Source organism: Acomys russatus, chromosome 1 (genome assembly GCF_903995435.1).
Source record: "Acomys russatus chromosome 1, mAcoRus1.1, whole genome shotgun sequence".
Lineage (NCBI taxonomy): Eukaryota > Metazoa > Chordata > Mammalia > Rodentia > Muridae > Acomys > Acomys russatus.
The window spans coordinates 25984739-26010003 of record NC_067137.1 but is presented as its reverse complement, the minus strand read 5'-3'; the positions used below and the strand labels follow the sequence as shown (position 1 = coordinate 26010003).

Genomic DNA, 25265 nt, shown 5'->3' with positions numbered 1-25265 from the left:
AGGTAAAGGCCTCAAGTTCTAATTCTGGGCCTTTGAATAAGTCTTTCTCCCATACTCACTTCCCAGCGTCTCTTGTCAGGATCAAATTCATGCCGATTTTTGCAACGATGTAGAAAAGGTTGGGGGACATTTCTTAAAGTCTCCTTCAACCTTCAAGCCAATGCTACCTCCTCCCAATGTATCTTCCTAGGGGCTGTGGACGTAGCCTCTGTTAGCTTAGCGTGTGTGAAGAGGCCCTGGTTTCCCTGGGTCCAATTCCCAGCACCAAGGAGGCAGAGGATACGGGAAGGACAAAAGTATCTTTCTAGATTCCGGTTTGGTTTGGGTAAGAGGTAAAGGGATCCATTCATTCATTCTGCAGCACTCACCTCTCCAGGCTGTAGCTGTGTCCTCAGTTAGGACCCGTAGCACAGCGATCCTACTTTAATTCAATTGGGATCCCCAGGGAGCAGTCTTTTGCTTTGAAAAGTGAGACCCCACCCCACCCCCAATTCAAATACCTGCTGCAGAACTTTAAGAGATGATGAATATGGGTGGTTGGGGGGAGAATCATCAATTACTGCTTCTCCATCCCCCCCTCCCTTTCCGCCTCTGTTCCTATAGATTTGGGAATCTTAGCCAGGGTAGGTATCAGTCTCAGGTGCTTCCGCTGTGCTCTAAACCCCATGGCACTGAGCACATGTATTTAAAGTGTTAGTTTAATTACCGGCTTTCTCCTCCTAGTCTGTAGGACTGAGTGGACTCCCTGGAGCTTTGCACCGAGTAGGTGCTAAATAAACATGCATTGAACGGATAGATGGATGGCTGTGTGGATGTGCTAGTGCTGGCTCGCCTCGTTCACCCTCCTCCTCCTCAGCCAGTGCATTAGCGGTGCTTAGTCTACCCCCGCTGGGGAGCAGCCACGTCAGGGTCTCTTCCCCCGGGCCCCGCCCCGGCCGACCCCACCTTGTCTCACGGCTCCACCCCGCCGCCCCCTTCCCGGCGGCCCCTCCCCGCTCAGGTCCTGACTCCAGCCGCACCTCCTCCGGCTCTGCAGTGGCGGCCAGAAGGCGAGCCGGAGCGCCAGGCGGGGTCGGGCGTGAGGGGAGCCGGGGCCGGGGCAGCCGCGAGGACCCCCCTGGAGGCGGGGCCTGTGGGACCGCGATGGGCGTGGAGATCGAGACCATCTCCCCCGGAGACGGTACCGAGCGGCGGGGCCCGGGAGGAGAAGGGGTCCCGGGGTGGAGTCCGCGGGCAGGGATCTGATTCCGAGGTAGCTCCGGGGACCTGAAGGGGGATGGGGTGGGCAAAGATGCGGGCAGCAAGAGGAAACCCACACACACACACACACCCTGATTCTCGAGGGTTCTAGAGGACAATTCTCCACCATCCCTTACTGCGCCCGCTCACCTTGCGGAGTGAAGGCGGATAGGATACCCTGGGGCGAGGGGATCTGTGTCCTGCCACTCTCCTAGACTGCGGTTGCTGACGCCTGAGCTGCAACCTCTCGGTTTTCTGCTGCTGCTGACTTCCCAGGTTCGAGTTTCAGCTCCGTTTTCCCTGTCTGGCGCCAGGAATGGACCCGCTTTGGGTGAGGGGTGGGGGTCGCTGCTGCACAGAGAGCCCCTCCCTCTCCCTCCGGCCCTCTTGTCTGGCGGCCCCCAGGACTGGGCAGCAGTGATCTGTGGAGAGAGAGCCAATTTGGGGGCGGGCCCCTCCTTTGGCTGCTTTTGCTTCTTATTTCACGGTCCGGGTCCCACTCAGCTTCTCTGGTCATCTGCCCATCACCATGCCCTCCACAGTCAAACCTCAAACCCAGCCTCTGGACCAGCTGCTTGACCCACCTGGAGGGTCCAGCCAGTCCAAAACAGAACTCGTGTTCCCTAACTTTGTTCACCGCCCAAGTCTATCCCTGGGTCCCCTGTCTTCTGTCAAGAGAACCAGCACAAAGTTTGTTCGGCTACTTAGAAAACTGGGTCTAGCCAGGCGTGGTGGCGCATGCCTTTAATCCCAGCACTTGGGAGGCAGAGGAAGGCGCATGGGTGTGAGTTCGAGGCCAGCCTGGTCTACAAAGTGAGTCCAGGACAGTCAAGGCTACACAGAGAAACCCTGTCTCGAAAACCGGGAGAGAAAAGAAAAGAAAACTGGGTATAGATATTCAAGGAGTAACTATTTCTTAAGCAAAATGTAATCCAGATCCAAAGCCACCCCCAAAGTCTACAGTGCTTAACAAGCAAATTTGCTGTTAGACATTATTGGCATGCTCCTCAGGAAATTGGAGGGCTTCTTGGTTACAAAACGAGGGGTTCCTCAAGGAATAAACTACTGCCCAGATCACTTCTTGGGAGTACAGATTTCTCCGCCCATGCAAAGCATCTTGGTGCTGGGGGCGAGGAAGCCTGTCCCAGGCCTTGTCACCCGCACAGCCTCTGAGCTGACTCCCACTTCATCCTCATCTCCCCGCCTTCCAGTTGACTTCCTCTCCTCACTCTCTTCTTCTAAAATGCAGATCAACAAGCCCCTCCCTCAGGCCGGAAATTATTAAAAGACTCTTCCTCCCATTGCTATAAGCAGTCTGCCCCCCCCCTTGGTGATGGATAGAGTGATGGTGGTCCACATTGGCACTTCCTGAACCCTCAACTGGCTTCACCACTCATTTAGTAAATACTTATGGGATGAGTATGTGTGCTGGACCCTAGGGTTACAGATGGGACCAACAGACTCCCCTGTGACTGTACTCTAGGACCACCGAGGTGCCTCGGGGTGCAAGCCAGGGCCTTGGGCATTGCTAGGCAACTGTTGTATATTGAGCTGCAGCCCAGCTCTGGTTTCCAGGCTTTTGAACAGGTCTTACAGAGTCATTTCCCAGCTCCCCTTACTTCTCCAGACAGACGGCTGCTCATCCTTTAGCATTCAATTTAACCACGTTCTGCGAGGCTTTCTCTGGCTCCCCGTAGGACACTAAAACATTGACTGTGTTGTTAATGTTCCCAGGCTCGTAATCCAGCCCTCATGGCTTTATATTCCACCCAACTTGTTTATTCACTGTCGGCTCTGCATCTGCCTTCTCGCAGTGAAAACTTGCATGTCTAATAGGCAGCTCAAGATTGCCACCGCACAAATCTGCTCCTTCCCAGTTTTCTCATCTCTCAAAACAGCTCTACCACCTTCCAGTTACCCAAACCCATCATCCAATGGTGAGATGGGTGGTGGTCTCCTTCTCTGCTCCGTTTGCATGCCCTTGTCAGCCCTGCTTCCAAAATATATATCTCTGGTGTATCTCACTGCCTTCCCTGCTGGCACTGCCTCAATTCGTGCCATCATTGATTTCTTGTCTAGATTATCACAGCAGATGTCTAACCACCTATCCCACACGCAGGAGCCAGAGTGATCTTATAAAATCTTAATTCAGCTTAGGTCATACCCATGCCTTTAACCCCTTCAGTGCTTTTGCAGTGTTAAAGCCATCTCTGCAAGCTGCATCTCTTCGACGTTTCTCTCCTCCGTCTCACCCTCTTCTTTTCTATTCTGAAGACATGGCAATCCTTTCCTGCTTCATGGTCCTTCCCGAAGTACCAGCTCAAACATCACAGTCTCCAAAATGCCTTCCTGGCATGCCCTTTATGAAATTGCCGGCTCACAGTGTCTCTTTGAAATTGGTCAGTGTGTTGATTTTCTTTAGAGGACTTGCCCTCACCTGTAATTATCTTATTTACATTGCATTGTTTGTCTCCTTCCATTAGAATATAAACTGGGGAGGTAGATGGCTCAGAGATCTAGCTGTGTAAACATGAAGGTTTGAGCTTCAATCCTTCCATCATTCATCCAGTAAAGCTGTGTGTGGCTGCCAGTGTCTGCAACTCCAGCGCTGGGGAGCACATCATCCTGGGAGCTCTGTGGCAAAGCCTCTGGGCCAGTGAAGTAAACTGGGGAGGGGGATAGAGGAAGGAAGACATACTATCGTTCTCTAGCCTTGGCATGCAAGTTCATGGCATTGAAATGCATGCAACACACACACACATACACACACACCACCACCACCACCACAACCTTCACCACCACATGGTCATCCCAAGTGCACAAGAGAAAGAATGTAGACCCCAGAAGAGCAGGGGCTCTGTCTTTACTGTTCTCTGCTCTATCTCTGACATGAGGGCACAGGCCTGGGTCTTTTTAATTTCTTGTGAATGATTGCATTTATTCATCCTTGATGGGGACCATACCTCTATAGCAATCTGAAATTTATGTTGCTGTTTCTCCTCTTCCTGGGTTCATATATTACTCTCTCTGGAATCCAGTTCAGGTCTGGCACATAGTAGGCTATTCGTGAGTACTTGTAGAATAGTTGAAAGTAAAGGGAGCAATAAAGAGATGGGTTTTTTGTTTGTTTGTTTGTTTGTTTTTAGACTAGGAAAGTTCAAATACAAACCAGAAAGGAGACATCATGGGTTCTGGCTCATACAAGGCACAGAGACAGGTATCTCTATAGTAATGAGCAAAAAGTGAGTTAATCAGGGTCGTGGTCAAGCTTGGATGTGCCAGGTGAGTTTCTCTTTCTCTTTATTTCTTTTTTATTTCAAGAGGAGGTCTATGTATGCCTGGCTGTCCTGGAACTTGCTCTATAGACCAGGCTGGTCTGAAACACACAGAAATCCACCTGCCTTTGCCTCCCACGTGCTGGGACTAAAGTCGTGTGTCATCACTGCCCAGGTTGGTGAGTTTTTCTAATATCTTAAGTTTTCATCTGCCTTCATCTCTCCCAACAGGAAGAACATTCCCCAAGAAGGGTCAGATATGTGTGGTGCACTACACAGGTAGGTTTCCTGCCCTCAGCCCTGGCTCAGGCCTGCCCCTAGGGTCTTATTCATGGATTATACTCAAAGCCCAAGGCTGCCAAGTTCCCTGTGACCAGATTTGCTTTTTCCTTACCCATGAAGACCATCTGCGGTGCCAGCCTCCTGTAGTGTACAACACCTCCAGTGTCATTCCCTAATGGTGGGCAGGGTGATACCCTGACCTTCCTGTTCTGTCTGATGTTTCAAACTTGTTCTGAAAGATCTGAGCACCCTCAAAAGCCTCCCTTTCCCTATTTATCTTCTTTTGTGCCCTCCCCACCCCTGCCAACTCCACTGCAGTGGGAGGAATGGGGGACAGTACGCTGGGAGAATCCCGAGGAGGTTGCCACATCTCTGCTGACTCTTCTTGGATAATGGGTTTGAAGAATCATGGACCCATGATGTGTATGGGTGTTTTGGCTGCATGTATGTCTGTGTGCCACATGCATCTCTGGTGGAGGTAAGATGGAGCCATATCCCCTGGTACTGGGGTTATGGACGTTTGCAATCCACCACACGTGTGCTGGGAACCGAAGTGGGAATGCTTTGGAAAGACAACAAGTGCTCTTAAACGCTGAGCCATCTCCCTCCTCCCCACCCCCAGGAACATTCTAGAGAAGTTTTTTAGGACTGCTAGAAGGAAGATTGCCAGCAGGTGTGTGCTCTTAAGGTGTGAGGACTCTGCCTTGTGATTCCTAATGTGGCAAACTCTATGGGTGTCGGCCATTTAGCATACAGCAAGGCCAGCTTAATTCCTGGAACATATTCAGATGGGGCCATTTTTAGCAATTCTCTAGGCCAGTGTGAGGCACCAGATTGGCTCTAGCAGATGATGTGGCTTTTTTTTTTTTTTTAACAGTTTTATCTCCGGTCGCTGATGTCAGCACACCAGGGCTGTTTTATCTCCTGGTGATGTGGCCTCATTACCTTGGGGCCTCTGGAGTCTCTGGCCGGTGTAATTGATTTATCTGTTCTACATGCTGTGGACAGACCCTTGTTATCAAGTTAATGAAACCAGATGGCCTTCTGCAAAGTTCCCCTACAGTATTTACACCGAGTAGGCAGTACGCACTCAACACTATGTCAGCTATAAATGGTTCTTCTGCCTTGGGAGAATCTGCCTTATCAAATACAGCAGGAGACTTTATGTAAAAAACTTCTGGTAAACTTTTAAAGCATTAAACATAAGCTGCGCCTGTGGCCCACACCTATATTAGCCACGCTTGGCAGTAGGAACAAGAGGACCAAAAGCTCAAGGCCAACATTGGCTACATAGTGAGTTTGTGTGCCTAGAGCCTGCACAAACCAGAAGAGCACACTGGAGCCTCTCAAACTGGCCGTGTGGGTGTTGGGAACCCTGGTCCTCTGCAAGAGCAGCAACTGCTCCTCATCACTGAGCCATCTCTCCCGCCCTGCCATTAATCTTTTAGCAGTATCTTTGAAGCAGAACTTCTTAATTTTAATGATGTCATACTTATCAGTGTTCGTGCTTACTATTTTTCTGTGTTCACTCAAGAAATCTTTCACTATATTATGAAGATACTCATTTATTCATATGTTTATTTATTATCTAGTAGAAATGGTGGTGGTGTTCTTGTTCTTTTTTTATTGTGTTTGTCATTTGAGACAGGATCCCATGTGACTCAGGTTGGCCTTGACTTCCTGGTCCTCCTGTCTCCACCTGAGTGGTAGGATTATAGGTGTGCACCATTACACCCAACAACTTTGTAGAAACTTTGTTTAGTAGGATTTTGTGATGCTAAGTATCGAACTTAGGTCTTTGAAAATACAGGTAAGTACCCCACCACCATACTGCATCCCAAGCCTGAAGTTTTATTATTTTATTTTATCTTTCTTATTTAGGCCTATGATTAATCTGGAATTGATTTTTGTGTGTGGAGGTGGTAGAGGCTTAAGTTCAATCGTTTTTCCCCATGTGGATATAGATTTGATCCAGCAGTGTTAATCCAAAAGTCATCCTTTATTTGATGTATGACAATGGCATCTTTTCAAAGAAGTAAACATGTTTGTGTGGGCCTGTCTCCGGATTATGTGGCTTTGGCTGAATTTATAGCCGCTGATATCTGTTGCATGGCTTCAAGTAGATTCAGCTTTACGAAACCTGAAGGCACTGGGGACAGGGAAAGCCAGTGTATAAATGGATTGTGCGTGTGCACATATTTAAGCATGTATTTGTCCACGTGCATGTCTGTATGAATATATGTAGGTCTGTCTATCTAAATATTTTCTTAGCATATGTTTGGCCATCAGGGCTTCTCTCCTGAGTGTCTGTGTGTAAGTGCATGTGAGCAGCATAAATATCTCTGTGAATATGCAATCTTACCAACTGTGTACGTGCGTGAGCTTGTGTTTGATCCCTGTATCATCCATCTGTGTGTATCTCTGGGTAGCCAGAAGGGTTTCTCCTTTGCCACATTTAGAACTCAAGGCAGAAGCCCAACCTATTCTACCCAGAAGGTAGGTAAATAAGACTCTCTGGTATATATTCAAGTTGTAGGAATTCAGAAATAATAGATGCTCAGACACTTGTAAACTGGCAAGGCCTCCTATGTTAAATATGGAAAACACAAGGCCCATTTCTCCAGTATTACACAGTGAGTCAATGCCAGACACAAGTCAAAACCCTGTCAGCTGGGTGTGTCACTCACACCTGAGGTTCAACACCTAGAAACTCCTGCAAGTACAAGGCCAGCCAGGGCTAAATACGGAACTCCAGGCCAGCCTGGGCTACAAAGTAAGACTTCGTCGAAACAAAACAAAATCTTAAAACAATAAGAATTTAGTTTCTGAACATAACAGGCCAGGCCTTCCTATGGTCCCAAATTATCTTATGTGCTGGTTTAGCAACTACAGAGATCTTGGACTAGCACGGTATACAGAAAACTGAGTCTGGGGCTGGAGAGATGCTTCCTGGGTAAGAGCACTCACTGGCTGCTCTTTTAAAGGACCTAGGCTTAATTCTCAGCACTGACATGTTGGCTCACAATCCATCTGTAACTCCAGTTCCAGGGTATCTGACGCCATCTTTTTGCATCCAAGGGCACCAGGCACACATGCAGGCAAGCACTTATACACATAAAATAAAATTTAAATTTAAGAAGAAACTCTAGTCTTTGAGTGAGAGGACCAATAAGCAATACATAGAACTCTAGGTCCTTGGGCTGATGACAGGTGACAACACATGGACGTCAGGGATTACTGGGCACCAGCAATGAGAAGGTAAAGGTTGATACAAACTGCCAGAGGTCGTTCCTGGGTGATCCAGGATAAAACAACTGTTTTTATGGGGGCTGGAAGCAACCACAGATCGGCTGAGTCGCCTTGCTCTTTCACTGGAGCAGGGGATATGATCATGTGGTCTTTGGGCTTTGCATTCTGAGGCAGCACTGAGACCCTTAGGTGAGGGCTGAACCTGAGAGAAGTCGCACGGAAGTTTAGATGGTGCGGAGGAAGTGGAGAATGGTGTGCTCTGAGTAGGCAGGGAGAGCAGGAGTGAGGGGAGAGAGAGAACTGGAAGGCAGGTATCATTAGCCTCGGGCTCTGTGGGCTACCGAGATGTTCTAAGCAGGAAAGTAAATATCAGAATTGTGTTTAAAGGGGAAAACAGAAAATCTGTCAATGTGGAGAGTGAAAGATTGGTGAGGAGTGCAAACGCCAGTGTCTAGAGGCTGTTCCGGTCCACAGATGAGACGTGGCAGTGACTCAATGAGATCACAGAGTGGTGGCAGTGGCAGAAAAGGGAGAAGTAGGCGGATTTTGTTTTGTTTTGTTTTTGTTTTTTGAGACAGGGTTTCTCTGTGTATCCTTGGCTGTCCTGGACTCATTTTGTAGACCAGGCTGGCCTCAAACTTCCAGAGATCCACCTGCCTCTGCCTCCCCAGTGCGGATTCTAAAGAGATAGAGGACTCGGTGACAGGCTGCATGTGGGGGTAAGGCAGAGAGAGGGGTCCAGGTTTCCTGATTGGCAGGGGAGCTGGTGGGAGGAACGAAGAGGCACGGATTTACGCAGAAGAGGAATTCCTGCCGAAAAGGAACTCCGTTTAGACCTGCTGAGTCCAACCGTTGTTCACGCACAACCACAGCTCTTTTCTACCCTCTTCTTACCTTGATAGGAATGCTCCAGAATGGCAAGAAATTCGACTCATCCAGAGACAGAAACAAACCTTTCAAGTTCCGAATTGGCAAACAGGAAGTCATCAAAGGTTTTGAAGAAGGTGCTGCCCAGGTAGGCTGAAGATGCGCACTAAAGGTTTTAAGGAGGTTGAGGATGTGCAGTAAGGTTTTAAAGGAGCGGAGGATTCAACTAAAGTTTTAAGCAGTGATGGATTTGGTCTCTCCACTTTCCCTCTTCCCCTAACACAGACCACTGCTTGACTCTACTGCCAGGGTGCAGCAACGCCACCTAGCGTTCACTCCTGGCTCTGTCCTTCCCCCTCTTCTGGGCTTGGCACCTCCGTGTCTCATCCCAAGCACCCCACCTGGGCTTGCTTGAGCAAGCTAAGAGGAACTAGAGAAGGATAAGCCACAAGTGCTTTGCTTTTTACTTTTTAACGTTTTTGAAGCTATTTCAGACATTTAAAAAAATTACAGAAATAGTGAAGCTCCTATATATAATTTTCACTCAGCTTCCTCAAATGTTAACTATCGTGATTCAACTAGAACATTAACATCGACACAGTATTAGCCAGTCAACTCGAATTTTTGGAATCCTTTGAAATTCACACCTCACAGCTATCCTGCTAATGGATGTCTAGTGGGCTGACAGTGCTGACGGGATTTGGTTCTAACGCTCCCTCAGTTTGTCTGCGAAATCGGAGGATGCTCCACTCCTGCAGCTTTGCCTCCGTCACCTTGCTGTGGCCTTTAGTCGCTGAACTGTAACTATTCATGTCACAGTGTATTTGTTGCTGCTGTATATTCCTCTTAGGCTACCTCAGAAGAGGTCGATACAAGTGATGAGCAGACACAGGTGTTTGGGTCATGCACTAACTGGATAACCAATAACATTTGCTGCTTGAATGACTCTGAGACTACTTTGTGGTCGTCAACTGCCCTAATAATCAAGTCTATTTTGAGGCAGAATCTGTATGTTCAAGCTCTTACCTGAACTTTAGTGTGCCACATATAAACTTAATCTCAGATCTTTGGAATTACCCTAAAGATGGTTTGGGGAAATGCCATAGTTACCTTACTTTTTTCTTTTAAATCAAGCTGGGTCCTCTTTCTCCTCTCCCCATCTGCCCCCATCCCTGCTAGATGAGCTTGGGGCAGAGGGCGAAGCTGACCTGCACCCCTGATGTGGCATATGGAGCTACTGGCCACCCTGGTGTCATCCCTCCCAATGCCACCCTCATCTTTGACGTGGAGCTGCTCAACTTAGAGTGAAGGCAGGAAGGAACTCCAGGTGGCTGGGAATGGCGCCTGCTCTGTCCTAGCCTGCTCTGCCACTGGGACGGCTCCTCCTGTGTAGGGCTCTTGATCAGTGTGCTGACCCCTTGACATTATCTGTTCTTTCTGCCCAACTTGCTTTGTATGTGTCGCCATTTGATGGTTCCCACGCCTCTTTTGCTTGAGGAAACTTTAGTTACGGACGCAAACATTTCAGGTTGTACATTTTGTGTGATGCATGTAGTGGCCATTCCTGATCCTAGGACACAGATCTTGTTTGCACAATCTATATTGCCTTACCTGCACTTAAGCCAGACATACAAGGTGCTCAGACATGCACTGCACATGGTTACACAGAGGGACTCGAGCCAGTTGCCTTTGCTGTCACTGATTGTCTGTTGGCTGCTCACTTTAAGCAGTGCCCTCTTTGGAAATACTATGTAAAATAAAGGCTCTGTGCTTGGCATCTTCCTGTCCGTCATGTTGTAGGAAGTTCTTTAACGACGCACAAGCTGACTGCTGTTGGTGAAGAGTGAAAGGGGGCTTCCAGGTAGACCAGAAGTGTAAATAACAGCTCTGTGAGCAAACTGCTGGTGCTAGACCTTCTTCCTTACGTTTCCGACAGGAGGATCTCAGAGCCCAGGCTGGCCTCTGTCAGCCAACCTCCTGAATGCTGGGGTTACAGGTGCATACAGACCACCAGGTCTGGTTTTACACAATCCTCTAAGCAACTCTGTAAATTAGGTATCACCCTACTAGACTCACCGGCTCAGAGTCCTCTGCATAACTAACCCGGCATCTGCTTAACTAAGCCCATGTTCACAGGGTGAACCTGCAGCTTCATCTGTTTGAAGAGAATGAGGGCTGAGCTTCCCTCACCAGACAGGAACTGTGCGCAATCTGAGCAAATGAATGTGCTAAAGGCTTGAACCCTTGTACTCACATGCTCTGGGGAGTTACCTTTGAAAAGAATGTGTGGTTCTGAGGCTTAATCTCATAGGCACCACTTCGGTTTGCCCTAGCTTACCATGGAGAGTTACTTCTGACAATGCAGAATGTGTGTGCGCCTGCATGTGCCCGTGTGCAGGTGCATACAGAGGCCAGAGGACAACCTAGAGTGTCAATCCTCAGTGACCATCTATCTTGTTTATTTGAGACAGGATCTCACTGTGTTATTTATTTGAGACAGGATCTCACTGTGTAGCCCAGGATGGCCTTGAACTCAAACTCAGAGATCTGTCTGCCTCTGTCTCCCAAGTGGATTAAAGATCCACTGATTTATAGATCACTTAACATCGTATGCAGGACGTGGGACCACAATCAGGCTATGGTGTCCACCACTCATCTCCAGCCATCACGGATGGATTCCTCTGCTGAGGGGTTCATGAAAAGGTAATGCCTTGAATGGAATCATGAATGAAAAGGAGTTACCTTGCTTTTACTCATCCGGTCAGTGGGACCACAGCGGCCAAAAGATGCTGTACCTATCCTCTCTGGGGGCCTCCTCTGGGATGCCCTGCTTCCTTACTCTCCTTGATGATTCCAATGCCTATAATCCCCGAGAACTCGGCCTGTAGCGGACAGGATGGGCAGAAATGACACCAAAGACTATTTCAAGAGGCCACTGTAGGGCACACAAAGATCTGTCCATAGTAATATAGCCTGGGTGGCAAGAGGCTATGATGACACTATCAAGAAACCCAATTAACTGGCACCTGAAGGCTATACTAGGCTTCACAGGTAAGCAGAGAAATGGGTGCTTTCTCAAGTCTGTGGGAGATGTAGAAAGATTACAACAGATGCCGAAGAGTTCAGACAGTGTCCTGAGAGATCCATTAAAGGCAAGGCAGTAATAAGATCTGTTTTCACAGAATTGTTAGAAACTTGAGACTTGGCCTCACTGAACATAAAGCAAGGTGAATATAGGGACACAATTGCTGCTGCACTTTCTGTCCTTTGAGAAAAAGAGTTCACCATGTAGCCTAGGCTGGCCTCAAATGTATGATTCTCCTGCCTCTGCCTTAGTGGATTATAGGTATGTGCCACCATGTCCAGCTCCGTCCCTTAAACTCCTAACTTGGCTTGAAAACTGTAGATGACTAGTGCACAAGACAATCATCAACTGGAGCCTTGGCTCTAGCCACACCCTTCTGCAGAGAGGAGGAGGGAAGGGGAGCTAGCTAAACTCTTGTAACGAAATTACAGAATTCCAAACAATCAGAAGCCAATTTGTTTTCAATAGTGCACACTCAGAAAGCCCTCTTCTGTTGAGCTATATCCTCTGTCCTAGTTTTAAAATTCTTTGGGTCATGAAATTCAGCTAAGAGACACATAATCCAAATGACAGACTGTTCCTATCTGCTTGCTTGTTTTTTGTTTTTTTGTTTTTTTTTTTTTGAGACAGGGTTTCTCTGTGTAGCCTTGACTATCCTGGACTCCCTTTGTAGACCAGTCTGGCCTTGAACTCAGAGATCCTCCTGCCTCTGCCTCCCAAGTGCTGGGATTAAAGGCATGCGCCACCACACCCAGCTCCTATCTGCTAATAGAAGGAATTTTCCTCGTTATTAATAAATACCATTAGAGGTGAGCTAGCCTGCCACTTGAGACACCACTCTGAAGTCAGTCTAATTTCTGTTTTCCCTTGACAAAGAGGTCTTTCAGAACACTGCTTCTGTCTGCAGACACCTAAGCCATAGCATACATTATGGAGTTAATAAGGAAATCATAAAGGTGCCCACAAGAAAGTTACAGCTGTGGCCTGCTTATCTGCCCACCCTTCTTAGAAATGGCTGTTGCTGCCTGTGGTCCCACGGTGGCACACACATCTAGCCTTGGGAGGTAGAGGCAGGAGGATCTATGCATTCCAGTCTGGTCTATAGAGTGAGGTCCAGGACAGCCATGGCTACCCAGAGAAACCCTGTCTAAAGAGAGAGAGAGAGAGAGAGAGAGAGAGAATAGGTTTTTCCTTCTCTTTCAAAAGCCACTCAGACATAATAAATCATTTCTTCATTTTTGAGTAAGCTTTGAAAAGGCAGTACAAAACCTAGAAAAGCCTATTTTCTTAAAAGGAATGACAGACTTTAAATGTATTTAAAAGTAGGATATCTCTGTCCATCAACACAAGCCAGTCTATGTAGCCTTCAAAGTGACTCTAGGTTCTGGGTATACAAAACAGCCAGTCCACACATCTCCATTTGGCCTGTGCCTGAACTATAAAAAGAAAATTTATAGCTGTCCGCTACCAAGCTGCCAAGCCACAATGAATGTGACAATTATTACAGACTTCTAATGTCATGGAAACTCCTACAATTACACATTTTATTTAAGGCAAAGACATATTGTGAGCTAAGTCCAAAATACATAGATGGTTAATAATGAAAAGGAAAAGCTACGTAAGTACAATCTTGGCCAGGTAATGGCACCACTGCCTAAATAGCTTATTCTCAAATTTCTAACATGCTGCCCTCTGAGTCATCAGTTCTATGACAGACATCTGCTGAAGGATAATGACCTCTACGGTAAGGACAAGGGCCACCACAGTGACAGGTGTCTGGTCTTTGTGGCTCTCGTACCAGTCCTTTCATGTCTCTGCCTTTGTTTTTTGAGACAGGGTCTTACTCTGTAGCCCAGGCTGAGACTGGCCCAGAATTATTTACTACATAGCCTAGGAAGGTCAATGTTGTCTATTCACAGTGATTCCCCTGCATGAGCTTCCCAACTGCTGGGATTACAGCTGTGTACTAGTGCTAGTTTTTGCGGGGGAGGGGCGGTTCTGTGTAGCCTTGGCTGTCCTGGAATCACTTTGTACACCAAGCTGGCCTCGAACTCACAAAGATTCGCATGCCTCTGCCTCCCCAGTACTGGGATTACAGGTGTGCATCACTGCGCCCACCCTAGTGCTAGCTTTTTATGAAAGCATCTTATTCAACCTACAGAATGAGCTTTGGTGTCCCCATGTGTGACCTACCTCATTGGGTTGTTACTAGTTAAAAATGACAAGTCTAGGCTGGATTTGGTGGCACATGTCTTTAGTCCTAGCACTTGTAGGCAAAGGCAAGAAGAGATCTCTGTGAGTTAGAGGCCAGCCTAGTCTACACGGAGAGACCCTGTCTTAAAATAAAACAAGACACGTGTACCAGTTCCTCTGAGAGCTCAGAGTTTAGTAAAAGCATTTGCTATCAAGCCTGACAAACCTGAATCCAACCCCTAAGACCCATATGGTGGAGCTAGAGAACCAACTCCTACAAGTCATTCTGGTTGCCACACATGTGCACGTCCACACACATACAAATAAACACATAAACACATACAATAAAGAAAAAAGAAAAGTCCATGTTTTCAGGACCTCAGTCCCTAGGCCCACCTACAATTCTCCCGTTGGTTTTTCCCTGCTATTAAATAAGAGTGAGAAGTTTCAGAGAAAACACTGAAATGTTTTACAAAAGGCTACAAGTTTATTAACATAATATATTCTAATGCTTAGAAAAGTTTCAAACAAGTCATTCTAGGTCTCAAATAAGAAATCATAATATTCAGCATTAACTAAAAAGAAAAAAGGTAACGGGGGCCACACAGGGCTGTCAATCATTTGGGAGGGTCTGTGTTGATGCCATACTTTTCCTTGAGAAGCTTCAGCTGCTCCTCCTTCTTCTTGGTGTCCATCTTCTGGAATGCCTGCAGGTGTGACAAGCACCACAGTTGATGGCCACGGAGCTGCAGCTACAGGAGTTCACCAGCAGCCCCAGCCAAGAGGAAACCCACACACTTCCCTCGTGGGCGGTACTTACCCGGTTAGCGTTATAATACAAAACCACGAGGTATCTGTTACAAACGTTGAATCCCGACAGGTGGTCACATGCATTCTTAGCATCGAAGATGTCTTCGTAGACTACATAGGCTGTTCCTCTGGTTTCAGGTGTATTTCCTCTGCAGAAAAGTTAGAAGACAAATTTACCCAAGGACCAACAATTTTCAGTCTTTCTGAACCTGTAACTGGGCTGTTTGTTTTGGGATTTAATTTTTAAAAATATAAACTATATATTCAAACCCTTTATTCCAAGCGCTCTACCATTGCCCTCGGCCCTATAACAATCATTGGACACAATAAACAAATATGTTTTATTTAAATAATTGGAAATTACCCTGAAGAAATGCCAGAGGAAATAAATGTTATGAGTAGATATGCAAAATGACCTATAATTTATTTAAACTGATGTGTTTTGAATGAAATATCTTGAAACTGCAAAACATGAGTACTATCAAAGCTGTGTGAGACCAGCACGCACTGCTCATGTTTCCAGTCTTCTCAGTTTCTCATGCTCAGAGTAACTACTCAGTCTTGCTGGATGTACAGTATTGAGGGCTGAGTGCCTGTTAGCCACCAAAGGCAGTCACCTGCTTTCAAAGCTATTTTTCTCCCAATCCTAGTTTAATTATACAGGTTAGATACTTCCATTAGAAATTTCTGGAGCCATAGGGTTTCAGATTTCAGGGTACTTGCATGGACTTCACTGGCTCAGGAACCACCAACCCAAAGCCATTTCAGTGATAGGTTGGCATTTTAGAAGATTTAGATTTCAAGTATTCTGAATATCAGATCAGGGATTCAAGGAATCAACCCACTATCTATTCTCTCTCTTATTCATATACTTACTCATTTAATCATTTTGGACAGGGTAGCCTACCCTAGCCTTGAACTCAAGATCCTATTGCCTCACAATGCTGAGTATTAGTTTGTGCTACCATATTCAGCATATAGTTTGACTTTTTAAAAATTACTTTATTTTTATATGGGGTGTGTGTGTGTGTGTGTGTTCAGATGCACATGTGGTGGTGAGGGGACAACTGTGGCAAGTGGCTTCTCTCCAGCCACTTTGTGGGATCTGTAGAATCAAACTCAAGTCATCAGGTCTCTGTACATCAGTGCCTCTAATTATGGAGCCTTCTTGCTGGCTAATTTGTTTGTTTGTTTTTGTTTGTTTCTTTGTGTAGCCTTGGCTGTCCTGGACTCACTTTGTAGACCAGGCTGGCCTCGAACACACAAAGATCTGCCTGCCTCTGCCTCCTGAGTGCTGTGCACCACCATGCCGGGCTGGCCCTAATTTTAATTATTAAAAATAAGACAAACTATGACATAGGCCATATAAATTTCTACGCAATATTTTACAAGGTTTATTAAACTGATAAAAATAAGATCTATTCAGTATGTTGGAGAGTGAGGAGAAAGCCTCTACCAAGATGGCAAAATTTAAGTGATTTGTAGAAAAAGTCAATAATCGGTCAGACTTGGTGGCACACCTTTAGTCCCAGCACTCAGGGAGGCAGAGGCAGGCAGATCTCTGTGATTTTGAGGCCAGCCTGGTCTACAAAGAGAGTTCAGGACAGCCAAAGCTACAGAAGGAAACCCTATCTTTAAAAGCCAAAAACAAAAACAAAAGTCAACAACCATCCTGTGTGTGTGTGTGTACTCCCTAATGTGAGCAGAGTTATAGGGTTTTTTCTACTTTTTTTTTTTTTTTTTTTTGAGACACAGTCCTAGTCTGTGGCACAGCCTTTCCAGGGATTCACTATGTCGACCAGACTGCTAGTGGCAATCCTACCTCAGTCAGCCAGCTGTTGGGATGATGTAATAGGTATGAGCCATCACACCTCTTTTGTTGTTTTTGAGTAGTAATGGTCTTACTGTGTAGCCTAGATGGCATCAAACTCACTCTCCCTGCCCTGCCCCCTGAATTCTACATTAGCGCATGGACCTCCATGCTCAGCTTCTTGTACTTTGCTCACTTTGCCTTTATATGAGCCTTCAGCCCATTTTCAAGGGTTTCTTTTTCAACCAACTGAAGCTCTAGTGTACTCACTGTCCAGCCCCTTGGTTGGGGAAACAGCTTCAGCTAACAGAGCAGAAGTATTCTAGGTTGTCAGAGTTAGCTGTGAGCCAGGCAAAATGCTGGCAGGCAGCTCGCCCTCCGCTCACAGCTATGGGCTGCTTCTAGGGTGGGCGCTCCTTGGCATAGCTTCTGCTAACCCTCAGGCTTTCTTGGAGAGGTAGGGAAGTGAGAGAAGCAACAGGAGCACCGACTTGCAGGCAGGGGCCTGTCAACAACTATAGTTGTCACAGAGCCCACTTTCCCAAAGGTCTGCACTATAAAACAGACCTTATGTAGCCAACGGATGAGGTTTGGACTTGTGGGCCTGAATGGGCCGAGGGAAGGCAGATGTTCCACAGTAGGTGAGGCGTCTGGCAGACTCAGCCTATAGCAAACACTATTCTGGCTCAGAAGGACAAGTTAAAACATGCAAAAGTCTGACTTCAAAATTATACCTCTGGAGCCGGAGGTGGTGGCACACACCTTTAACCTTGACACTCGGGTGGCAGAGGCAGGGGGATCTCAGTGAGTTCAAAGCCAGTCTGGTCTACATAGTGAGTTCTAGGACAGCCAGGACTATTACACAAAGAAACTCTGTCTCGAAGAACAAATAAAAGCAAACAAAATCATACCTCTGGGCACAGTAGCAAACACCTTGAGTCCCAGCACTTGGGAGACAGAGGCAGGTGGATCTCTGTGAATGCAAAGTCTATATACTGAGCTATGCAGAGACTCAGTCTCAAAATACTGAGAAAAAGGAAGGAAGGAAGGAAAGAAAAGGACAGGGAGTCAGCATCATTAACTGACACAGCTGTGGAAACACAGCGACCCCCCCTTCTCAAAACAAAACAGAATTGTAACCCCTACTCCCACCTCCAATCGAGGCCCTGCTCAGAGGCGTGCTGCCTATAAACAAGAAAGAACAGGTAAAGCTGACGGGTGTAGATAATGAGCCCAGTGCCAATGAACTCACTTCATTAAGTTACAGGGTCTAGCTGGGCATGGTGGCACACACCTTTAATCCCAGCACCTGGGAGGCAGAGGCTGGCGGATCTCTGTGAGTTCGAGGCCAGCCTGGTCTACAAAGAGAGTTCAGGACAGCCAAAGCTACACAGAGAAACCCTGTCTTGGAACCTCCCTGCCCCACCAAAAAATAAAAAAAAATAAAAAAAAAATAATAATAATAAAATAAAATAAAAAAGAAAAAAGAAAAAAAAAAGTTTCTGGGGTCTGATGTCTGTTTCAGACAAGTGCTCCCTATGAGCTCTAGCCTGGCGCTGCCTTGCTTGCACTCCTAATCTTCCTGTCTCAGGCTCCAGTGCATTACCATGTCTCACGTGAGGAGGCAATCTTTGTATGTTTTATTCTCTTAGTATAGTATTAATAACTATTAACAAGTTAATCATTTTCAGGACTGTATTAGGTATGGAAGTTGACAGCTGTCTAAAGGGTAAAAAGAGTTTGCATTCCTTAAGGGCAAAGGTAAGGTTTTTTCTTTCTTTTCTTCCAGACAGAATCTGCATATGCAGCCCATGCGGCTGCAAACTCAGTCTACCCACGTTAGCCTCCCAAGTGCTGAGATTCTAGGCACAGGCCACTCTACCCTGCTCAAAAGCGATTAATACAATTTATTACCGTAATACTCTGCAACATACTGCACTTGTTAGTATTCATTCGAAAGGTAGAGATCTCATTTCTCCCATTTAAAACACATTGTTCTATTATTGTTGTTGTTATGTGTATATGCACAAAACAGGGTGCAACATGTGCCACAGCATGGATGTGGAGATCGGAAGATGTCCTAAGTTACTTCTGTCTTGCCACTCTGGGATCCTAGCGGGAGCCTTTACCTGCTTAAGGCAGCTCACCAGCCCACCCTCTCTGCTGTTAATTCTTTCCTCTATTTTCTCCTATTTTTATGAACTGCAACAGTGAACAAAACCTAACCATATTCTTGTTTTGTTTCTAGGGATTAAACCAGAGTCCTTTCACATACTAGGCAAGTGTTTTACTACTGAGCTATATATAACCAGCCCTCAACTTGATTTTATTTATTTATTTATCTATCTTTCTTTTTTCTTTTTTTTTCAAGACAGGGTTTCTCTGTGTAGTAGCCCTGGTTGTTCTGGACTCGGTTTATAGACCAGGCTGGCCTCAAACTCACAGAAATACGCCTGCCTCTGCCTCTGGAGTGCTGGAATTATAGGCGTGCACCACCACACCCAGCTCCCTTAATCTGATTTTAAACATTCTCCACTTCAGGAGTCCCAGCTCTTGTTATCAACCTTACACTTTGTTTTTTTGTTTTTGTTTTTTTTGTTGTTGTTGTTGTTGTTTTTGTTTTTTGTTTTTCGAGACAGGGTTTCTCTGTGTAGCCTTGGCCATCCTGGACTCACTTTGTAGACCAGGCTGGCCTCGAACTCACAGCGATCCGCCTGCCTCTGCCTCCCGAGTGCTGGGATTAAAGGCGTGCGCCACCATGCCCGGCCAACCTTACACTTTGAAATTTGAAATCTACACTATAATTTGAATTTTAAAAGCATGCATTTGGGATGTACCATGCAGTAGGGACTGAACTCAGTAACGTTTTACTGACTGGTGGGGTAAGCAGGAGTAAAAAACCCTACCACATAGCTTAGCCTTTCTAGCTTCAGCTACTTTATGTCACATACTGATCTCAGTGTCATCTGTCCTATATGATATGCTTTTATTTATGGACATATGTGCTTGTGTGTGTGTAGATGTTTATATGTGAGAACAGGTGCCCTTGGAGGCTAGAAGTGGATGTTGGGTCCATCTGGAGCCGGAGTTACAGGCAGTTCTGAGCCAGCCAGTGTGGGTACTAGGAATAGAACTTGGACCTCTAGAAGAGAAGGAAGCACTCTTAACCACAAAACCATCTTCCCAGCTCCTTAATATGTGACTTTAATAGAAAAGACAAAATATTAAAAGGCTTTAAAGCATACAAAGTACCATGTGTCTACTACATGTGAGGCAGAGCAATCAGTTGCCCTGGTGTGTTTAAAAGCATGGCTGGGTTTTAAAGTCCTATTCTAGAAAATCAGTCCTAACTGAGCAGGTGGCACACACCTTTAATCCCAGCACTCCAGAGGCAGAGGCAGGCCAGTCTCTGAGTTAGAGGCTACACTGGTCTACAGAGTGAGTTCCAGGACAGCCAGGTATACACAGAGAAATCCTGTCTCGAAAAACCAAAAAAGAAAAGAAAACCAATGCTAGCACAGTGTTTGGCACCTAGTAGGCAACAGAGGTTGGTCACAGTGAGGGAACAGAATGGCTGTTTCTCATTCTGCAGTTAAAGTCCAGGTCTTGTGCCTCAAAATTCTATGCCTTTATTCACACTGCATTCTCCCTATGACAGGCAGTAGAACTAAGAGTGAAAAGGCAGGCTTCACCCCTTCCTTCAAGCAAGAGAAAGACACTACATAAAAAGTATGAATGACAGATCACATGGAACCATGTAAGGAAAGGAGAGCTGTGACAGAGACTAATGAGGAGAGCTACTGGAACCAAGATGCTCACGGGAAACCTCTCTGAAAAGTCCTCTGTGACGCTGTACTTTTCTTTTTTTTGTTTTTTTTTTTTGTTTGTTTTTTGAGACAGGGTTTCTCTGTGTAGTCCTAGCTATCCTGGACTCTTTGTAGACCAGGCTGGCCTCAAACTCACAGAGATCCACCTGCCTCTGTCTCCCGAGTGCTGGGACTAAAGGCGTGCACCACCATGCTGGGCTTAACCCCCACCATTTATTTTACCCCTTACACTGACTGCCCAGACTGGTCTCAAACTTTCAACCTTTCTGCCTCAGTCTCCAGAGTGGCTCGCATTCCAGGTGTGCTCCCTCACGGCCGGCTCTTCTGCTGCACTGTGGTAACATTCTCTGACTTCGACTTACACTGCTTTCAGCTGAGTGTTATCAGTAAGCTTTGTAACGCCTGCCTAAACTAACCACAGCCATCCTACTACTTTGTTCATTCTTTTCCTGTTATGGTCCTGGGGACCGAAACAAGGCCTCGCACACTCTGCTAAAGAGCTGTCTCTCCAGCCCTATTCACTTGCTTACTATGAGTCAGGCACAAATGCTATCAATACAAAGCTTGGCGGCAATGATCTCTGCAGAAAGACAGGTGAGTTCATGGGCAGTGGCCCGCCACTTATTAACTACTAAGCCTTAGGAGTAACTGAGTTATAGTAACTTAGTAACAAAGTAAGAGTAACTAAGGGATGGACAGACAAGGGTCAGTGGCTTCATGGAGAGTGGTGATCTCACAGACTGTAATTTGATCCAAGCTGACTGTCTCATAGAGAGCTGAAGCCCCGACGGGGCATTTTGCCCATTTTCATGTAACTTGTAAGGCTCCATCAGTATCTGAACCCAGGTCTAACAAGTCCAGTCGATTTATCTATCACACTGCCTCTACATGAAGACCCCCAAACCATCCAGATAATCTTACAGAAGAAAGAAAAACCTAACAAGTCTGGCTGCCTGTCACAGAGCTAGTCACAGGCTTTGATGGCAGACTCTTGTTCCCTGGCTCCCAAGGTCAGAAACCATCTACATGGAGTTGTCACATGCCTCAAAACCCACACAACATTTACTCTGTAGGAGTCCAAAGCCCTTAGCAGCTGCTCAGAGGACTGAGATCTTCTAAAAAGAGCACTGTTCTATAGTACTTTTGTTTTATCCTTATATGGGTACTAACGATGATGATGTTTACTCCCAGGAGAGATTGTGATCATTCAAACACAAAGTCCTCAGGCTCTCATAGTCCTAAAAGCCAGGAATGGGCCTCTCGGGTTATAAAAAGAAATTTTTTGCCCTGTTTTGTTGAGATATGTTCTTAACAAGTCCAGGCTGACCTCAAAATGACCTTGACCTCTTGGCCCCCTCTCACGGGCTGAGACTATAGGCAGGTGCCACATTGCTCACTTCAGAGAACTTACAACAATGTAGTGGGGCTGGGGCTGTAGTGCCAGTTTGGCAAGTACAGCGCCCTGGGTTCAAGCCAACAGGACCTACCCAAAGGTGCCTTCCTAAAAAGAAATGCTGTGACTACAAATAAAAGCTTTAGAAATCCTCCCAGAAGGACCCTTATATGGCACAAGTTCAGGTACTACATAGTCTAATGGTTCAATAACTCAGGATTAGAAGATTTTTATCACTAAACATTACATGATACTACATAGGTGCTTCTTGCTACTCAGGGCCTTGGTAGTGTCGCTGTAAAACAGACACATCAGCACACGGCGCACAGCGCAGGCCTTCTGTCAGCTACCATTTTAGGATTACAAATTAGACAACTATGTCCTGTAAGTCACATTTTAAAGACTTACACTCTGATTTGACGAATAGGTCCATACTTCCCGAATATATCATACATTTCTTCTGCTGTGATTTTGTATGGCAAATTCCTTATATACAAAATCCGGTTTACTTCAGGTGGGAGGCGAATCTAAAATGAGAAAAATATGTCATTATACTGAAGGACAGCAGTGCTGCCATGAGAAAGAACCCAATGATGCCGAGTAAGACGCCAAGAACAAGAACTAGCACCGGATGCCACCTGAAGCAGCATGCTCTTTAGAAAAACAACAGAGGGAAGACATCAGTAGGAACTGAAACCCAGGCTTTTGGTCACTCTAACAAGTATTTCCCACTTCACTTACAAATCCTATATCTCCTGGGAAAGAAAAGACAGCAAAACCGCACTCATAAGCCGCCCTCTGTCCTGAGAATGACTTCTCTTGTTCGTACAGGCTTTCCTTCCTACCAGCATCTAGTCCTCCCAATCCGCACATAAAACAAAACACCGGGCTCCACTTACTTATCAAATAGTTACCAAGTGCTGCTTAAATGTACACAGTGGGCTAGGTGTTAGAGATACCCTTCCCAGCTCTCTCTGCTTACTTTAATTTGCTTTGTTTTCAGTCATGCAAGTAGAAAAGGAAAGTCTGTACTCACTACTCATGTCCTTTATTAGACACCCAGACTCAGCTACCACCGAGCTGTCGTCTCAAGGTGCTTTTATTAGGATCTTTTCATCCCAGCATTCAATTTCCAACCTTCTAGGGTGCCTGGCTGTTGTTCTTCCTCCACACTCCACTTCCTCCCAACACCTATATTTCCTCACAATCTTCGACATTAAAATACCATTCCATAGCCTGTTACTTTCCTTGGCCTGCTGTATAGTCCTCACTATTACAATTTTCTTACTCTACACTGATGACTCATAGCCTGTTAATACGGTCAATTATATGCCAGACACAAATTCTTTCAATAGCTGCTTATTAAACTGACACGACTTTTGGTATTAAGTTAAATACTATATAAATGAAGAATAAAGTATTTACTCTCAGGCTGGCAGGATGATTCAGCATGTAAGAGGCACTTGCCAGCAAACCTGGTAACCTAAGTTCATCCCTGGAATCTACACGGTAGAGAACGGACTCCCCAGAATTGTCCTCTACCCTCTACAAGTAAATACAAATTCTAAAAAGTTTACTCTCTATCTCAAATAAATAGTGGTGATAATTATTAAACAAATTAGAACAATTCAATTTCTCTATTAATTAAAAAAAAAAAAAAAACAAAACCTCATAGGACCTACTATTTGCAGTTTTTTCTTTTCTTTCTTTGTATTTTTATCTTTTCAGGTTTTTTGAGGCACGGTTTCTCTGTGTAACAGCCCTGGCTGACTCGTTTTGTAGACCAGGCTAGCCTGGAACTGACAGAGATCCGCCACCCTCTGACTCCCAAATGCTGGAATTAAAGGAGTACACCACTGCACCGGCCCACCCCACCACGGCAAAGGGTTTCTCTGTATAACAGAGCCCTGGCTGTCTTGGACTCGCTTTGAGGTTTTTTTCTTTGTTTCTTTTTTATTAATTCTTTTTTTTTTTTTTTTTGGAAGAGTTATCTATTTATTTTACGTATGAGTACTCTATCTGCATGTACTCCTGCATGCCAGAAGAGGCATCAGATCCCAGTATAGATGGCTGTGAGCCACCATGTGGTTGCTGGGAATTGAACTCAGGACTTGTAGAAGAGCAGACAGCTCTTTACCGCTGAGCCATCTCTCCACTCCGAAGTTATTTATATCTTAAAGATTTTGTCGCTCGCTGACAACAGTAGAACACAAATACGCATGACTTTTCATTTAATTCTCTGCTGTGTCCCAACACCTAACATTGGCGTGTAGCACATACTAGGTGTTGAGTAAGTACAATTGATTGTTTCCTGTCTATAAGACCAGAGACACAGCAGGTGCTTAAATGTATTAACATGTGAGGAAAAACCCCAGGCTCCGCAATGAACCATATAGTTATTGAGTACGTCTGTTCTATCGACTTTTTAAACTGAGAAGATCTAACGCCTGGTCCTAGGCGTAGGCCAAGCGACAGAGACGTAGACCTTACACTGTCAGTGACACCTGGGGCCTTTCAATATAGGTAGGGGTAGAAAAGCCGCTCAAGGAACCACCCCTGAGGATAAACCCAGGGCAGATTCTCCTCTGACCAAATAGGAAATGGGCTTCCCCGCCTGTGGGCGGAGTACAAAAACTCCCACCCACGCTGCCACAGTCCTGCAACGAGATTTCTTCCCTTCCGTGCAAAAAGCGGGGTACTCACATTCGCCCTCTTGGCCGCTTGCATCGCCATCTTGGCGGACTGATGTTGGTTACCGTAGGAGTCCTCCTAGTATCTCTAAAGCTCGGTAGCCTTCGAGGGCGACACAGCGTCAGAAACAGAGTATTGACAGGCAGGTAGAGGCGGAAGCTGTTACAGGAATGCCGGAAAGTCCGCGTCTCAAACTAGGACGCGCTGACGGCCTAGAAAAGATGCTCCAAACCAAACTACCAGGAGAGCGTACTCAGGCCGGAAAACGAAAAGACGAGTTCCCGGACGCTTCCGGATGCCGGACCGGAAGGGGCGGGCGAATGACACAGGAAAAGAGGCGTTCCACTTGAGGGGGAGGGACTTGAGGGCTGAGGGGCGGTGCAAGGGCGAGAAGTCAGGACACCCGCAACCCCTAAGGGAGGCGGGGTACGGCGAAGCGCTGGGGACGCGGAGGTGGACGTGGTGCGCTTGCTGCAACTTTAGCGAATTCTACTGGTTTGCGAATTTGAGCTTTACCCTGAGCACCAGTCCCGGGACCTTGGCA

At 46.2% G+C, this 25265-nt stretch overlaps 2 protein-coding genes across 5 annotated transcripts; one reads left to right on the top strand and one right to left on the bottom strand.

Annotated features, from left to right (window-relative positions):
• The first annotated feature begins 204 nt into the window (after nt 1–204).
• Fkbp1b (FKBP prolyl isomerase 1B) lies at nt 205–10827 on the top strand. Of its 4 annotated transcripts, none has more exons than XM_051143186.1 (4): nt 205–332; nt 4746–4793; nt 8948–9060; nt 10092–10827. In XM_051143186.1, exons 3-4 carry the CDS (start codon nt 8950–8952, stop codon nt 10218–10220), a joined length of 240 nt encoding a protein of 79 aa, XP_050999143.1. In that variant the 5' UTR covers nt 205–332; nt 4746–4793; nt 8948–8949; the 3' UTR covers nt 10221–10827. The 4 variants fall into 4 exon arrangements, with proteins under 4 accessions (XP_050999143.1, XP_050999142.1, XP_050999141.1 ...); XM_051143185.1 differs by lacking the exon at nt 205–332 and adding an exon at nt 964–1180 and having other exon boundaries at nt 10047–10233; XM_051143184.1 differs by lacking the exon at nt 205–332 and adding an exon at nt 972–1180.
• A 3838-nt stretch (nt 10828–14665) lies between these two features.
• Sf3b6 (splicing factor 3b subunit 6) lies at nt 14666–25013 on the bottom strand. Its single transcript, XM_051143183.1, has 4 exons — nt 24734–25013; nt 22439–22557; nt 15011–15149; nt 14666–14897 (listed from the first exon to the last, which is right to left on the bottom strand). Exons 1-4 carry the CDS (start codon nt 24761–24763, stop codon nt 14808–14810), a joined length of 378 nt encoding a protein of 125 aa, XP_050999140.1. The 5' UTR covers nt 24764–25013; the 3' UTR covers nt 14666–14807.
• Nucleotides 25014–25265: the final 252 nt, after the last annotated feature.

Bases quoted from the DNA above. Each gene is read 5' to 3' on its own strand.
- Fkbp1b (XM_051143184.1), top strand. From the start codon at position 1,144: ATGGGCGTGGAGATCGAGACCATCTCCCCCGGAGACG. The intron at 1,181-4,745 runs GTACCGAGCGGC...CTCTCCCAACAG, and splicing joins GACCATCTCCCCCGGAGACG to GAAGAACATTCCCCAAGAAG. The intron at 4,794-8,947 runs GTAGGTTTCCTG...TTACCTTGATAG, and splicing joins ATGTGTGGTGCACTACACAG to GAATGCTCCAGAATGGCAAG.
- Sf3b6 (XM_051143183.1), bottom strand. From the start codon at position 24,763: ATGGCGATGCAAGCGGCCAAGAGGGCGAAT. The intron at 22,558-24,733 runs GTGAGTACCCCG...TTCTCATTTTAG, and splicing joins AAGCGGCCAAGAGGGCGAAT to ATTCGCCTCCCACCTGAAGT. The intron at 15,150-22,438 runs GTAAGTCTTTAA...ACTTTTCTGCAG, and splicing joins CCTATTCGTCAAATCAGAGT to AGGAAATACACCTGAAACCA.